The sequence below is a fragment of the Protobothrops mucrosquamatus genome, unplaced genomic scaffold, assembly GCF_001527695.2.
Source record: "Protobothrops mucrosquamatus isolate PMUCROS unplaced genomic scaffold, P.Mucros_1.0 scaffold5170, whole genome shotgun sequence".
NCBI classification, from domain to species: Eukaryota; Metazoa; Chordata; class Lepidosauria; order Squamata; family Viperidae; genus Protobothrops; species Protobothrops mucrosquamatus.
In genome coordinates, this window is record NW_015391040.1 from 1 (window position 1) to 15,000 (window position 15,000).

Genomic DNA, 15,000 nt, shown 5'->3' on the forward strand with positions numbered 1-15,000 from the left:
ATAAAGCTTCCCTAGCAGAAATGTGATGTTATGTTCACTGCATACCCATTATCTACTAATAAAGTTTCCCTATCAAAAATGTGATATATTATGTTTACTGCAATACCCAACATCTACTAATAGTTTTCCTATCAAAAAATGAGATATATTACATTCACTGCATACCCACCATCTACTAATAAAGTTTCCCTATCAAAAATATCATGTTATGTCCACTGCATACCCACCATCTACTAACAAAGTTTCCCTATCAAAAATGTGATGTTATTTCTACTGTATACCCACTATCTAATAAAGTTTCCCTATCAAAAAATGTGATATATTATGTCCATAGCATACCCACCATCTACTAATAAAATTACCCTATCAAAAAATGAGATGTATTACATTCACTGCATACCCACCATCTATTAATAAAATATAGACCTCATCTGTCTATATTTGTGCTTGTTCTTGTCCTATCCATTCTGGTTAAACGCTGGCTGGCTGGGGAATTCTGGGAGTTGAAGTCCACAGGTCTTAGAAGTTGCCAAGGTTGAATACCCCGATCTGGTATCTTCTTTAACCGTCCACAGTTCCTGAACTATTCAATTCCTCGCCTCTACTTAAGGACGGCATGATTCAATGGGGTGTCCTAAGATGGGTGAGCTCAGACTCCCCTTTTTGCGTTGCCAGCTCTTCCCATCGGCCAAGAGATCTCATCCGTTGTGTTCCTAACAAGCGAGACATTTGCGAATTGAATTCTTCTCCTTTGGTGTGCAGGTGTCCAAGGCCACGGCTGTGGCCGACGAGGCCTTGGGGAACGTCCGGACGGTGCGGGCCTTTGCCATGGAACCCAAAGAGATCCAGTGAGTACCACGAAAGTGATCCCTGCTCTCTTGAATGATGCTTTTATAGCAGGGGTCCCCAACCCTCGGGGCTGTGAACCCATACCGGTTTGTGACGTCTTAGGAACCGGGCTGCGCAGCTGGTTGTGAGCGGCGAGTGAGCAAGTAAAGGTTTGTCTGCGCATGCACCGGATCTATGTTGCATGCAAAACTATCCCCCCTCTCCACCCCATCCCAGTGGGTCAAAAAAATGGTTCCCCACAAAACCAGTCCCTGGTGCCCCAAAAGTTGGGGGGGGGCGCTGTTTTCTAGCATCAACTTCTTGGATGTGGAACCAACCCATGGGGGACCCCTGTGCGTTGGGGCTCTCCTCCCTACAACTAGACCTTGACTTCACCACCACGGTGGAGAGCAGAGTTTCCGTTATTAAGCAAGGCGGTTGTGAAGGGAGTCCCACCTAGTTTTACGGCCAGCTAATACTTGTATTAGTGGATGGTGGGTATGCGGAGAACAAAATATTATCACATTTTTTGATAGGGAAACTTTATAAGTAGATGATGGGTATGCAGGGAACATAATATATCTTGACTTCAGCAGAGTGAAAAAAAAAATGCTGGCGGGGGAATTCTGGGTGTTGAAATCCACAAGTCAAGGTTGGGTACCCCTGGCGAACACAGTGTGAGTCACATGTGCACTCGACCTTCACATTGAAGGTCAATCAAGCCAGGGGTATAAGCATACCAGCCAGCATTTTTTTCACTCTGTTGAAGTCATGCTATAATATGTTCCCCGTGTACCCACCATCTACTAACAAAGTTTCCCTATCAAAAAATGGGATATATTATGTTCTCTGCATACCCACCATCTACTAATAGTTTCCCTATCAAGAAATGGGATATATTATGTTCCCTGCAATACCCACCATCTACTAATAGTTTCCCTATCAAAAAATGTGATATATTATGTTCCCTGCATACCCACCATCTACTAACAAAGTTTCCCTATCAAAAAATGGGATATATTATGTTCTCTGCATACCCACCATCTACTAATAGTTTCCCTATCAAGAAATGTGATATATTATGTTCCCTGCAATACCCACCATCTACTAATAGTTTCCCTATCAAAAAATGTGATATATTATGTTCCCTGCATACCCACCATCTACTAATAAAGTTTTCCTGTGAAAAAATGCGATATATTATGTTCCCTGCATACCTACCATCTACTAATGTTTCCCTATCAAAAAATGAGATATATTACATTCACTGCATACCCACCATCTACTAATAAATTTACCGTATCGAAAAATGTGATATATTATGTTCCCTGCATACCCACCATCTACTAATAAGGTTTCCCTATCAAAAAATGTGATATATTATGTTCCCTGCATACCCACCATCTACTAATAAGGTTTCCCTATCAAAAAATGAGATATATTAAGTTCCCTGCATACCCACCATCTACTAATAAGGTTTCCCTATCAAAAAATGAGATATATTACATTCACTGCATACCCACCATCTACTAATAAGGTTTCCCTATCAAAAAATGTAATATATTATGTTCCCTGCATATCTACCATCTACTAATAAGGTTTCCCTATCAAAAAATGAGATATATTACGTTCACTGCATACCCACCATCTACTAATAAATTTACCGTATCGAAAAATGTGATATATTATGTTCCCTGCATACCCACCATCTACTAATAAGGTTTCCCTATCAAAAAAATGAGATATATTACATTCACTGCATACCCACCATCTACTATTAAAGTTACCGTATCAAAAAAAAAGTCGTCTATCTGCCTTTGTTCTTGTTCTTGTCCTACCCATTCTGCTTAAACCCTTGCTGGCTGGGGAATTCTGGGAGTTGAAGTCCACCGGTCTTAAAGTTGCCGCGATTGGACACTCCCAGCGTAGGTCGTGCAGTGACCCTGCCACAGCTGTCAATTTCTCCTTTTTCTTCCCCGTGCAGAGAATATGCAGCTGAAGTGGACACTTCCTGCCGTCTCAACATGAACCTGGGGCTGGGCATTGCCTTCTTCCAGGGACTCTCCAACATGGCCCTGAACTGTGAGTAGAAGCTCTATTGCGTTGGCTACAAGGGACGGTCGACGCGGCATCCGGGATGCTTCCGGCGAGGCTCCGTGCCCAGCCTGTTTTACACGGGTTTGTTATATGACCGGCAGCTATATACAGGTTTATGCCCCAGTTTATGACCTTCTTTGCCCTGGCGGTTAAGTGGACCGCCGCAGGTGATAAGCTAGTAACCCGGTTGTTAAGCAAATCGGGCTTCCCCATTGCCAAAAGAGGATTGCACAAACTTGGGACCCCGCAACCGTCTTAAAAAATGAATCACTTACCAAGCATCCAAATGTAAGTCGCACGACTACGGGGATGCTGCGGTGGTTGTAAGTGTGAAAAAAAGTAGACCTATGAACCTTATGTTGCCATTATAACGTCAAACCGTCACTAAGTGAACTGTTGGAAGTTGAGGACAGTGTGGACTGAGGACGAAGTTCACAAGTGTGAACGAGCTGCCCAGAATCTGGAATGTCATCCCGCGATCGTGGGGATGCTGCAAAGGTCATGACTTTGAAAACGGTCATAAGTCCCATTTCTCAGGGCCGTTGTAACTTCAAACGGTCACTAAACAAACTTGTAAGCCGAGGACTACCTCTAAGTGTTTGACACCAAGGGTCCTCAGCCCCTCCCCCCCAGTCCACAGCCCACTACTGGTCCTTGAACCGTTTGGAACCGGGCCATGGAAGTGGCGAGCGAGCTTACCATTCGTGCGGAATTGTCCCGGTCCACGGTTTACTACTGGTCCTTGAACTGTTTAAAACCGGGCTGCGGAAGTGGCGAGCGAGTTTACCCAGCGTTCGCACGGAATCGTCCCCTAGCCGCCAGTCCACAGCCCACTACCGGTCCTTGAACCGATTGGAACCGGGCTGCGGAAGTGGCGAGCGAGTTTACCCGCCGTTCGCACAGAATCGTCCCCTCCCTACCTGCCGGTCTGCGGCCCACTACCTGTCGAACCATTTGGAACCGGGCCGCAGAAGTAGAGGGTGAGTGAGGTTACCGTTCGTGCGGAATCGTCCCCTCCCTGTCCTCTGGTCTACGGCCCACTACTGGTCCTTGAACCGTTTGGAACCGGGCCACGGAAGTAGCGGACGAGTGAGCTTACCCACCGTTCACACGGAATCGTCCCACTCCCTACCCACCGGCCCATGGCCCACTACCAGACCTTGAACCATTTGGAACCAGGCCACGGAAGTGGCAGGCGAGATTTCTGCCATTCACATGGAATCGTCGCCTTCCTACCCGCCAGTCCATGGGCCACTACCGGTTTTTGAACTGTTTGGAACTAGGCCACGGAAGTAGCGGGCGAGTGAGCTTCCCCGTTGTTCGTGTGGAATCGTCCCCTCCTTGTCCACCGGTCCACAAAGCCGGAAATGTTGTCGAATTCTGTGCCACAGCCGTGTTGTTTTTGTTTTCCAGGTATTGTGCTTGGCACCATCTTTGTCGGTGGCTCCCTCATGGCCGGACAGGAGATGACGCCCGGGGACCTCATGTCCTTCTTGGTCTCCTCCCAGACCGTACAGCGGTAAGACCGGCACCGGCCCGGTCCCGATGTAGACGGCCGACTGACTGGCTGGCCCTTAAGAGCTGTTTCTTTTTCTTCCATAGGTCCATGGCCAGCATGTCGGTGCTCTTTGGACAGGTAGGTGCGCTATCCATGGGATAACCAGTAGCCACATAATTCAGATAGACCTCGATAAAAGAAAACAAAAATAAAATAAAAAAAATAAAAATAAAAATAAAATAAAAAAAATAAAAATAAAATAAAAAATAAAATAATAAAATAAAATAATATAAAATATAAAATAAAATATAAAATAAAATAAAATTTTAATTTAATGTTAAATTAAATTATTAAATTAAATTATTAAATTAACTTAGAAATTAAATTATTAAGTTAAATTATTAAATGAAATTAATTAAATTAAAAATTAAATAATTTAATGAAAATTAAATTAAAAATTAAATTAAAAATTAAATCCAATTATTAAATAAAAAGTTAAATCCAATTATTAAATAAAATTATTAAATCAATCAAATTAAATTAATTAAATTAACAATTAAATTATTAAATTAAATTATTAAATTAAATTAACAATTAAATTATTAAATAAATAAATAAATCAAATTTTAAATTAAATTAAATTAAATTAAATTAAATTTCATCTGGTTGCAAGTGAGAAAACCAAAATCTTCCGAGAGTTTGATTCCGGTTGCGCTCCGATAGAATTCAGCAGAATTCCTGCCACATCATCCCAGGTTCAACAGAGAAGGAGCCTTCGACTGACGGCCCCAAATTTCCACCACTAAGTGAGAGACCTTTGGGAAGTGAGAGGAGCTCCATGTTACGAGGTTTTTTGCCACGGCGTTGAAGCGGAGCGCAGCAGGTGTAAAGTTAGCACAAATAGCCCTTGACTTAGAGCAGTTCCTTTAGCGACCGTTGGATGTTACAACGGCACGGACAAAAGTGATGAGCCGTTGTTCCCACTCATCATCCCAAGGGTCACGTGATTTACATTCGGATGCTGGACAACCGCATCCTATTTACGACCATTGCGATGGCCCGGGAATCGCAGGATCACTTTTTTTGCGACTTCCCAACAAGCAGACCAAACAGGGAAGCCCAATTCGCTTAGCGACTGTGTGATGAACAGCTGCAGCGATCTGCTTCACAAACGTCGCAAAACGGGGCGAAGCTCCCTTCAGAAACGTCTCGCTTGGCGACATAAATTCTTGGCTCAACTGTCGTAAATCGAGGACCATCTGTACACACCTCCTGGCTTTTTTTTGCTCGGGAAATGGTGTGTCCCCCCCAAGAGGGGGGTCTCGTTCCTCAAGACCCCTCTCTTTACCCCTGCAGGTTTTACGGGGCATGAGCGCCGGGGCCCGCGTGTTTGAATTCATGAACCTGTCGCCGGAGACGCCCCTGTGCGAGAGACAGATGCTCACCTGCAGCATGCTGAACGGGCACCTTGAATTCCGGGATGTGACTTTCAGGTGAGAACTCGGAAAAGTTCCCGAGTTGTGAGGGGGAGATTTTGAAACGGGCTGGGAAAATATCTCGGGCCAGGGGTGCCGACGTTTCCGGCTTTGCGGAACGGCAGTGGAGGGAGGGCAGGAAACAGTTCTACACGAGTGTCCACTGCTGCCACAAACGGAGCTCCTGGCAGGCCCGAGAGCCCTCCGCATGCACAAATGGAACTTCATGCAATAGCATTTAGCAAAAGCACTTAGACTTATATACCGCTTCACAGTGCTTTACGGAGTCAGCACGTTACTCCCAACAATCTGGGTCCTCATTTTAGCGACCTCGGAAGGACGGAAGGCTGAGTCAACTTTGAGCCGGGCAGGATCGAACTGCCAAAATTGCTGGCAGCCGGCAGTAGCAGACGTAGCCTGCGGCACTGCATTCTAACCACTGCGCCACAAGGGCTCCCGTGCGCCCGCGGGAATGCCCGCCACTCGCGCCAATGAAGCTGCATGTTCAGCTCCAGCTTGTACAAAACAGTTCCGAACGGACCAGGAACCAGGCTGCGGCCCAGGGATTGGGGACCCTTGTCTATTAGGCTAAATCAGCATCTCTTACGCCGGGCTATTGGCTTGACCTCCAAACTTGCCGATTTGGCTGCAAATGTTTCATCTCCATTCAGGGGAGGGGGGGAACATCTTCAAGTGTGCTTTGAATCGTGCTCGTCTATCGGACCTCTGGCCTTTAAATACCTTTTTATCTGTGACGTAAATTGCCGTGAGTGTTACTTGTCCGTGCTCGTCTGTCGGAGCGCTGGCCTTTAAATACCTTTTTGTCTGTGATGTAAATTGCCGTGGGTGTTACTTGTCCGTGCTCTTCTGTCAGAGCGCCGGCCTTTAAATACCTTTTTGTCTGTGACGTAAATGGCTGTGGGTGTTACTTGTCCGTGCTCGTCTGTCGGAGCGCTGGCCTTTAAATACCTTTTTGTCTGTGATGTAAATTCCTGTGGGATGAAGCGAAGCCGGATGGCAGAGAGAAGGCTCTCTCCGCATGTCCGCTGGCGCCGCGACCCGGAACCGGCCTTTAAATACCTTTTTGTCTATGATGTAAATGGCGGTGGGTGTTATTTGTCCGTGCTCGTCTGTCAGAGCGCTGACCTTTAAATACCTTTGACAGACTTCTATGAAAAGCCCGTACATTGGACACCGCTGGTCCTCGCCCGCCAAGGGACCTCGGCCTCCTCCCCATCCTTTCCCTTGGAAAACTGACCTAGCGGTGTCCTTTAGCACAGGGATCCCCAACCTCTGGGTTGTGGCCCCGTTACCGGTCCACAGCCTATTTATTGGGAACCGGGCCGCGCAAACGGCAGGGAGAGCGAGCAAAGCTTTATCTGACACGCACAGGATCTATGTTGCATGTGAACGCATTTCCCCCCCCCCNGTCGAACCATTTGGAACCGGGCCGCAGAAGTAGAGGGTGAGTGAGGTTACCGTTCGTGCGGAATCGTCCCCTCCCTGTCCTCTGGTCTACGGCCCACTACTGGTCCTTGAACCGTTTGGAACCGGGCCACGGAAGTAGCGGACGAGTGAGCTTACCCACCGTTCACACGGAATCGTCCCACTCCCTACCCACCGGCCCACGGCCCACTACCAGACCTTGAACCATTTGGAACCAGGCCACGGAAGTGGCAGGCGAGATTTCTGCCATTCACATGGAATCGTCGCCTTCCTACCCGCCAGTCCATGGGCCACTACCGGTTCTTGAACTGTTTGGAACTAGGCCACGGAAGTAGCGGGCGAGTGAGCTTCCCCGTCGTTCGCGCGGAATCGTCCCCTCCTTGTCCACCGGTCCACAAAGCCGGAAATGTTGTCGAATTCTGTGCCACAGCCGTGTTGTTTTTGTTTTCCAGGTATTGTGCTTGGCACCATCTTTGTCGGTGGCTCCCTCATGGCCGGACAGGAGATGACGCCCGGGGACCTCATGTCCTTCTTGGTCTCCTCCCAGACCGTACAGCGGTAAGACCGGCACCGGCCCGGTCCCGATGCAGACGGCCGACTGACCGGCTGGCCCTTAAGAGCTGTTTCTTTTTCTTCCATAGGTCCATGGCCAGCATGTCGGTGCTCTTTGGACAGGTAGGTGGGCTGGGGGAGATCCATGGGACAACCAGTGGCATCATAATTCAGATAGACCTTGATAAAATAAAACAAAAATAAAATAAAACAAAAATAAAATATATAAAATAAAATAAATAAAATATATAAAATAAATTATAAAATAAAATAAAAAATAAAATAAAATTTTAATTTAATGTTAAATTAAATTATTAAATTTAAGTTATTAAATTTAATTAAAGTAAAAATGAAATTAAATTATTAAATTTAAATTATTAAATTAAATTAAAGTAAAAATGAAATTAAATTATTAAATTAAAAATTAAGTTAAATTAAAGTAAAAAAATAAATTAAAAATTAAATTAAATTATTAAATTAAGTTAAAAATTAAATTATTAAAAATTAAATTAAATTATTAAATTAAATTATTAAAAATTAAATTAAATTATTAAATCAAATAAATTAATTAAAAATTAAATAGATTAATTAAAAATTAAATTAACTAAATTAAATTATTAAATTAAATTAAATTATTAAATTAAATTAAATTAAATTAAATAATTAAATTTCATCTGGTTGCAAGCGAGAAAACCAAAATCGTCCGAGAGTTTGATTCCGGTTGCGCTCCGATAGAATTCAGCAGAATTCCTGCCACATCATCCCAGGTTCAACATACAAGGAGCCTTCGACTGACGGCCCCAAATTTCCACCACTAAGTGAGAGACCTTTGGGAAGTGAGAGGAGCTCCATGTTATGAGGTTTTTTGCCACGGCGTTGAAGCGGAGCGCAGCAGGTGTAAAGTTAGCACAAATAGCCCTTGACTTAGAGCAGTTCCTTTAGCGACCGTTGGATGTTACAACGGCACGGAGAAAAGTGATGAGCTGTTGTTCCCACTCATCATCCCAAGGGTCACGTGATTTACATTCGGATGCTGGACAACCGCATCCTATTTACGACCATTGCGATGGCCCAGGAATCGCAGGATCACTTTTTTTGCGACTTCCCAACAAGCAGACCAAACAGGGAAGCCCGATTCGCTTAGCGACTGTGTGATGAACTGAACAGCTGCAGCGATCCGCTTCACAAACGTCGCAAAACGGGGCAAAGCTCCCTTCAGAAACGTCTCGCTTGGCGACATAAATTCTTGGCTCAACTGTCGTAAATCGAGGACCATCTGTACACACCTCCCGGCTTTTTTTCGCTCGGGAGATGGGGGGTCTCGTTCCTCAAGAACCCTCTCTTCACCCCTGCAGGTTTTACGGGGCATGAGCGCCGGGGCCCGCGTGTTTGAATTCATGAACCTGTCGCCGGAGACGCCCCTGTGCGAGAGACAGATGCTCACCTGCAGCATGCTGAACGGGCACCTTGAATTCCGGGATGTGACTTTCAGGTGAGAACTCGGAAAAGTTCCCGAGTTGTGAGGGGGAGATTTTGAAACGGGCTGGGAAAATATCTCGGGCCAGGGGTGCCGACGTTTCCGGCTTTGCGGAACGGCAGTGGAGGGAGGGCAGGAAACGGTTCTGCACGAGTGTCCACTGCTGCCACAAACGGAGCTCCTGGCAGGCCCGAGAGCCCTCCGCATGCACAAATGGAACTTCATGCAATAGCATTTAGCAAAAGCACTTAGACTTATATACCGCTTCACAGTGCTTTACGGAGTCAGCACGTTACTCCCAACAATCTGGGTCCTCATTTTAGCGACCTCGGAAGGACGGAAGGCTGAGTGAACCTTGAGCCGGGCAGGATCGAACTGCCAAAATTGCTGGCAGTAGCAGAAGTAGCCTGTGGCACCGCATTCTAACCACTGCGCCACAAGGGCTCCCGTGCGCCCGCGGGAATGCCCGCCACTCGCACCAATGAAGCTGCACGTTCAGCTCCAGCTTGTACAAAACAGTTCCGAACGGACCAGGAACCAGGCTGCAGCCCAGGGATTGGGGATCCTTGTCTATTAGGCTAAATCAGCATCTCTTACGCCGGGCTATTGGCTTGACCTCCAAACTTGCTGATTTGGCTGCAAATGTTTCATCTCCATTCAGGGGAGGGGGGGGAACATCTTCAAGTGTGCTTTGAATCGTGCTCGTCTATCGGAGCGCTGGCCTTTAAATACCTTTTTATCTGTGACGTAAATTGCCGTGAGTGTTACTTGTCCGTGCTCGTCTGTCGGAGCGCCGGCCATTAAATACCTTTTTGTCTGTGGTGTAAATTCCTGTGGGATGAAGCGAAGCCGGACGGCGGAGAGAAGGCTCTCCGCACATGTCCGCTGGCGCCGCGACCCGGAACCGGCCTTTAAATACCTTTTTGTCTGTGACGTAAATGGCTGTGGGTGTTACTTGTCCGTGCTCGTCTGTCGGAGCGCTGGCCTTTAAATACCTTTTTGTCTGTGATGTAAATGGCGGTGGGTGTTATTTGTCCGTGCTCGTCTGTCGGAGCGCTGGCCTTTAAATACCTTTTTGTCTGTGATGTAAATGGCGGTGGGTGTTATTTGTCCGTGCTCGTCTGTCGGAGCGCTGACCTTTAAATACCTTTGACAGAGTTCTATGAAAAGCCAGTACCTTGGACACCGCTGGTCCTCGCCCGCCAAGGGACCTCGGCCTCCTCCCCATCCCTTCCCTGGGAAAACTGACCTGGGGGTGTCCTTTAGCACAGGGATCCCCAACCTCTGGGTTGTGTCCCCGTTACCGGTCCACAGCCTATTTATTGGGAACCAGGCCGCACAAACGGCAGGGAGAACGAGCAAAGGGCCACAGCTGTCACCCCAAGGCCTGACACTCACTCTCTCTCTCTCTCTCTCTCTCTCTCTCTCTCTCTCTCTCTTTCTTTCTTTTTCCTGCTGTTAGTTATCCCACCCGGCCGGGCTACAGAGTCTTGGAGAACTTCAACCTCTCCATCCCTGCCAACAAGACGGTGGCCATCGTGGGACAGTCCGGCGGCGGTAAGGCGCCCTCTCCTGTGCCTGAGTAGGGGCTGGGCCCTTAGGGCGGGGGGGTCTTTTGAGTTTGGCATCGTGGTCAACCTAAACCTCGTTTTTTAAAAAAAATAACCGGCACTTAGAGTGGCGTTCCCCCTGTGTGGTGAAAGCAAAGGGCAGCAATTGGCTGAACGGATCCAACCTGCTCCATCCATCCCTCCACCTGCCTGCCTATTATCTGTCGATCTGTTGATCCATCGATCTACCTACCTACCTGTTAGTTTATCGATCGATCGATCTGGTGAACTACCTACCTACTCATTATCTATTGATAATCTACCTACCTGTGTATCAGCCACATATCTCTATCATCCATCATCTCTCTCATCTCTTTCTTATCTATGTCTCTATCTATCTATCTATCTATCTATCTATCTATCTATCTATCATCTACTATATCTAATCTATCTAATCTGTCTGTCTATCTATCTATCATCTACTATATCTAATCTATCTAATCTGTCTGTCTATCTATCTATCATCTACTATATCTAATCTATCTAATCTGTCTGTCTATCTATCTATCATCTACTATATCTAATATATCTAATCTGTCTATCTGTCTATCTATCTAATCTATAATCTACCTATATCTATCATCTATATCTCTCTATTTATTATCTATCTATTTCTATTTATCCATCTATCTGTCTGTCTCTGTCTGTCTAATCTATTTATCTCATCTATCATCTACCTCCTATGTCTGTCTGTCTATCTCATCTATTTATCTACCTATCTATCATCTATCTATCTATCTATCTATCTATCTATCTATCATCTATCTATCTATCTATCTATCTATCTATCTATCTATCTATCTATCTATCTATCCTGTCTGTCTGTCTGTCTGTCTGTCTGTCATCTATATTTATTATCCATCTATCTATCTATCTATCTATCTATCTATCTATCTATCTATCTATCTATCTATCTATCTATCTATCTATCTATCTATCTATCTATCTATCTATCTCATCTGTCTATCATCTATCTCCTATGTCTGTCTGTCTGTCTGTCTATCTGTCATCTATATCTCCGTTCTGTCTGTCTGTCTGTCTGTCTGTTTCTATCTATCTATCTATCTATCATCTATCTATCTATCTATCTATCTATATCTATCTCTATCATCTGTCTGTCTGTCTGTCTATCTATCTATCTATCTATCATCTCCTATCTGTCTTTCTCTCTCTCATCTATCTGTCGATCTGCGTATCGATCTATCAATCTATCGATCATCAATCTACCTTCTGCTCTATCGCTCTATCAACCTGTCCATTATCCATTTATTGATGATCCACCTACCTACCTGTTATCTCTCTCTCTCTCTCTCTCGCTCACTTGCTCGCTAGCTACCTCTCCTCTCTGTCTGTCTGTCGGTCTGACTATCTGTCTAGCTATCTAGCTGCCAATCTAATCTGGTCCTTTTCTTCCCACTCCTCTGTCTCCTTTCTCTTTCGTACCCATCCACCCATCCATCCCTCCTCTGATGCTTTTCCTCCACCTCCTCCAAGCCCGTGGACCTTTGTTGTCTCTCTCTCTTTCTCCTGCGCAGGGAAATCCACCGTGGCGGCCCTGATGGAGCGCTTCTACGAACCCACCAAGGGCGCCATCTTCCTGGACGGGCGGGACATTTGCACCCTGGATGCCTCCTGGCTCCGGGGAGACGTCATCGGCTTCATTAACCAGGTAGGACACCGAGCGCGGAAGGGAAGAGTCGGCCAAGGTGCACGCACCGCGACGCGAAGTTGTTTCCCGGGCCCCGATTTCCGCGCGACGCAAAACCCGCGTGGCTCGGTTCACACGTCGGTAGGCGAGAAATGCAATGTCTGCGGGGGCGAACGCAACGGAAAAGAGGTTGCGGCTAGTCCTGGTTGCGGGAGGGCAGTCGTGGGGTGGGGGAGGGCGGAGGCCGGCCCCTTCCCCAATTTGGGAACCCTCCCGCCTGCCTCCGTTGTTCAGGAGCCGGTGCTGTTCAGCACCACCATCATGGAGAACATCCGCTTTGGCAAGCCCTGCGCCTCCGATTCGGAGATTTACGCAGCTGCCCGGCTGGCCAACGCCGACGAGTTTATCCGCAGCTTCCCGGATGGATACAACACAACTGTGGGTGAGTGCGGCTGACAAAAGAGGCTCGTCTCTGACCTCACAACGGCCTCTTGCAGTTGAGGGGGGCCTTCCTTCCTCTCCTCCTTCCTCTCTTCCTTCCATCTTCTTCCTTTCTCCCTTCCTCCTTCCTTCCTTCCTTCTCTCCTCCATCCCTGTTGCCTTTCTTCCTTCCCTTCCCTTCCCCATCTCTTTCCTTCCTTCCTCTCCTCCTTCCGTCCTCTTCCTTTCTCCCTCCCTCCCTTCCTCCTTCCTTCCTTCTCTCCTCCATCCCCGTTGCCTTTCTTCCTTCCCTTCCCTTGCCCATCTCTTTCCTTCCTTCCTTCCTCCTTCCATCTTCTTCCTTCCTCCCTTCCTTCTCTCCTCCATCCCTGTTGCCTTTCTTCCTTCCCTTCCCTTGCCCATCTCTTTCCTTCCTCTTCTCCTTCCATCTTCTTCCTTTCTCCCTCCCTTCCTCCTTCCTTCATCTCTGTTGCTTTCTTCTTTCCCTTCCCTTGCCCATCTTTTTCCTTCCTTCCTCTCCTCTTTCCATCCTCTTCCTTTCTCCCTCCCATCCTCCTTCCTTCCTTCTCTCCTCCATCCCTGTTGCTTTTCTTCCTTCCCTTCCCTTGCCCATTTCTTTCCTTCCTTCCTCTCCTCCTTCCATCCTCTTCCTTCCTCCCTCCCTTCCTCCTTCCTTCCTTCTCTCCTCCATCCCTGTTTCCTTTCTTCTTTCCCTTCCCTATCTCTTTCCTTCCTTCCTCTCTCCCCTCATCCTTTCTCCCCTTCGTCTTTCCTTCCTTCCTTCCCTTTTCCATCCCTGTTGCCTTTCTTCCTTCCCTTCTCTTCCCCATCTCTTCCCTTCCTTCCTTCCTCTCTCCCCTCTTCCTTTCTCCCTCCCTCCCTTCCTCCGTCCTTCCCTCCCTTTTCCTTCCTTCCTTCCTCCCTCCCTCCCCTCATCCTTCCTTCCTTCCTCTCCTTCCTTTCTCCCTCCCTTCCCTCATCCCTCCCTCCTTTTCTTCCTCTCCTTCTCTCTCTTCCTTCCTCCCCACCTCCCTCCCTCTCCTTCTCTCTCTTCCTTCCCTTCTCCATCCCTGTTGCCTTTCTTCCTTCCTTCCTCTCTCCCCTCTTCCTTCCTCCCTCCCTCCCCTCGTCCTTCCTTCCTTCCTTCCTCTCCTTCCCTTCCTCCCCATCTCCTTCCTTTCTCCCTCCCTTCCCTCATCCCTCCCTCCCTTTCTTCCTCTCCTTCTCTCTCTTCCTTCCTCCCCATGTCCCTCCTTCCTCTTTTTCCACCTTCTTCTTGCAACCCCCCCTCCTCACACCGGCCTCTCTTTCTTCCCCCCCCCCAGGGGAGCGTGGCGTGACTCTGTCGGCGGGGCAGAAGCAGCGGGTGGCCATCGCCCGGGCCCTGATCAAGAACCCCAAAGTGCTGATCCTGGACGAGGCCACCAGTGCCCTGGACGCCGAGTCGGAGCACGTGGTCCAAGAGGCCCTGAACCGGGCCGTGGCCGGCCGGACCGTGTTGGTGATCGCCCACCGGCTCAGCACGGTCAAGGAGGCCTCCCTCATCGTGGTTCTGTCCAAGGGCCGGGTGGCCGAGGTGAGTGCCGGGCCCGTGCTCCATTGGCGTCAGTGGGTGGGCGTGCCCATACGCCGCTTCCGGACCGGTACCGGTCTCAGCCCAGGGATGTGGGACCCCTCCTCTAGTCTCTCTCCGAGACCGTTGGCGCCACCGACAATTTCAGAGCAGGTAACGTGATCTAGAAACATGTCTGCACTCAGCCCAACCGTCGGTCGCGGAGGATTTATACTCCTTGCAGACCGCTGGTCATTTGCCTCCTTTTAGAGAGGCGTTGAGGCCACTTGGAAGTTTATCTGTGTCCTCGTGGGACTTTCTTATTATTCTTTGAAGACGTTTCGCTTCTCATCCCGAGAAGCTTCTTCAGCTCGGA

At 47.7% G+C, this 15,000-nt stretch overlaps 1 protein-coding gene across 1 annotated transcript in view; it reads left to right on the top strand.

Annotated features, from left to right (window-relative positions):
• Nucleotides 1-762: 762 nt before the first annotated feature.
• Nucleotides 763-15,000, top strand: part of ABCB8 (ATP binding cassette subfamily B member 8) — a gene marked incomplete at its 5' end in the record, with an annotated part of 15,682 nt that continues 1,444 nt past the window's right edge. The window contains 9 exons of the mRNA XM_015828964.1: nucleotides 763-848; nucleotides 2,813-2,910; nucleotides 4,339-4,444; nucleotides 4,528-4,561; nucleotides 5,780-5,916; nucleotides 10,836-10,930; nucleotides 12,519-12,652; nucleotides 12,926-13,073; nucleotides 14,398-14,648. Coding sequence (XP_015684450.1) covers nucleotides 763-848; nucleotides 2,813-2,910; nucleotides 4,339-4,444; nucleotides 4,528-4,561; nucleotides 5,780-5,916; nucleotides 10,836-10,930; nucleotides 12,519-12,652; nucleotides 12,926-13,073; nucleotides 14,398-14,648 — 1,089 coding nt within the window. The remainder of the gene's footprint in view (nucleotides 849-2,812; nucleotides 2,911-4,338; nucleotides 4,445-4,527; nucleotides 4,562-5,779; nucleotides 5,917-10,835; nucleotides 10,931-12,518; nucleotides 12,653-12,925; nucleotides 13,074-14,397; nucleotides 14,649-15,000) is intronic.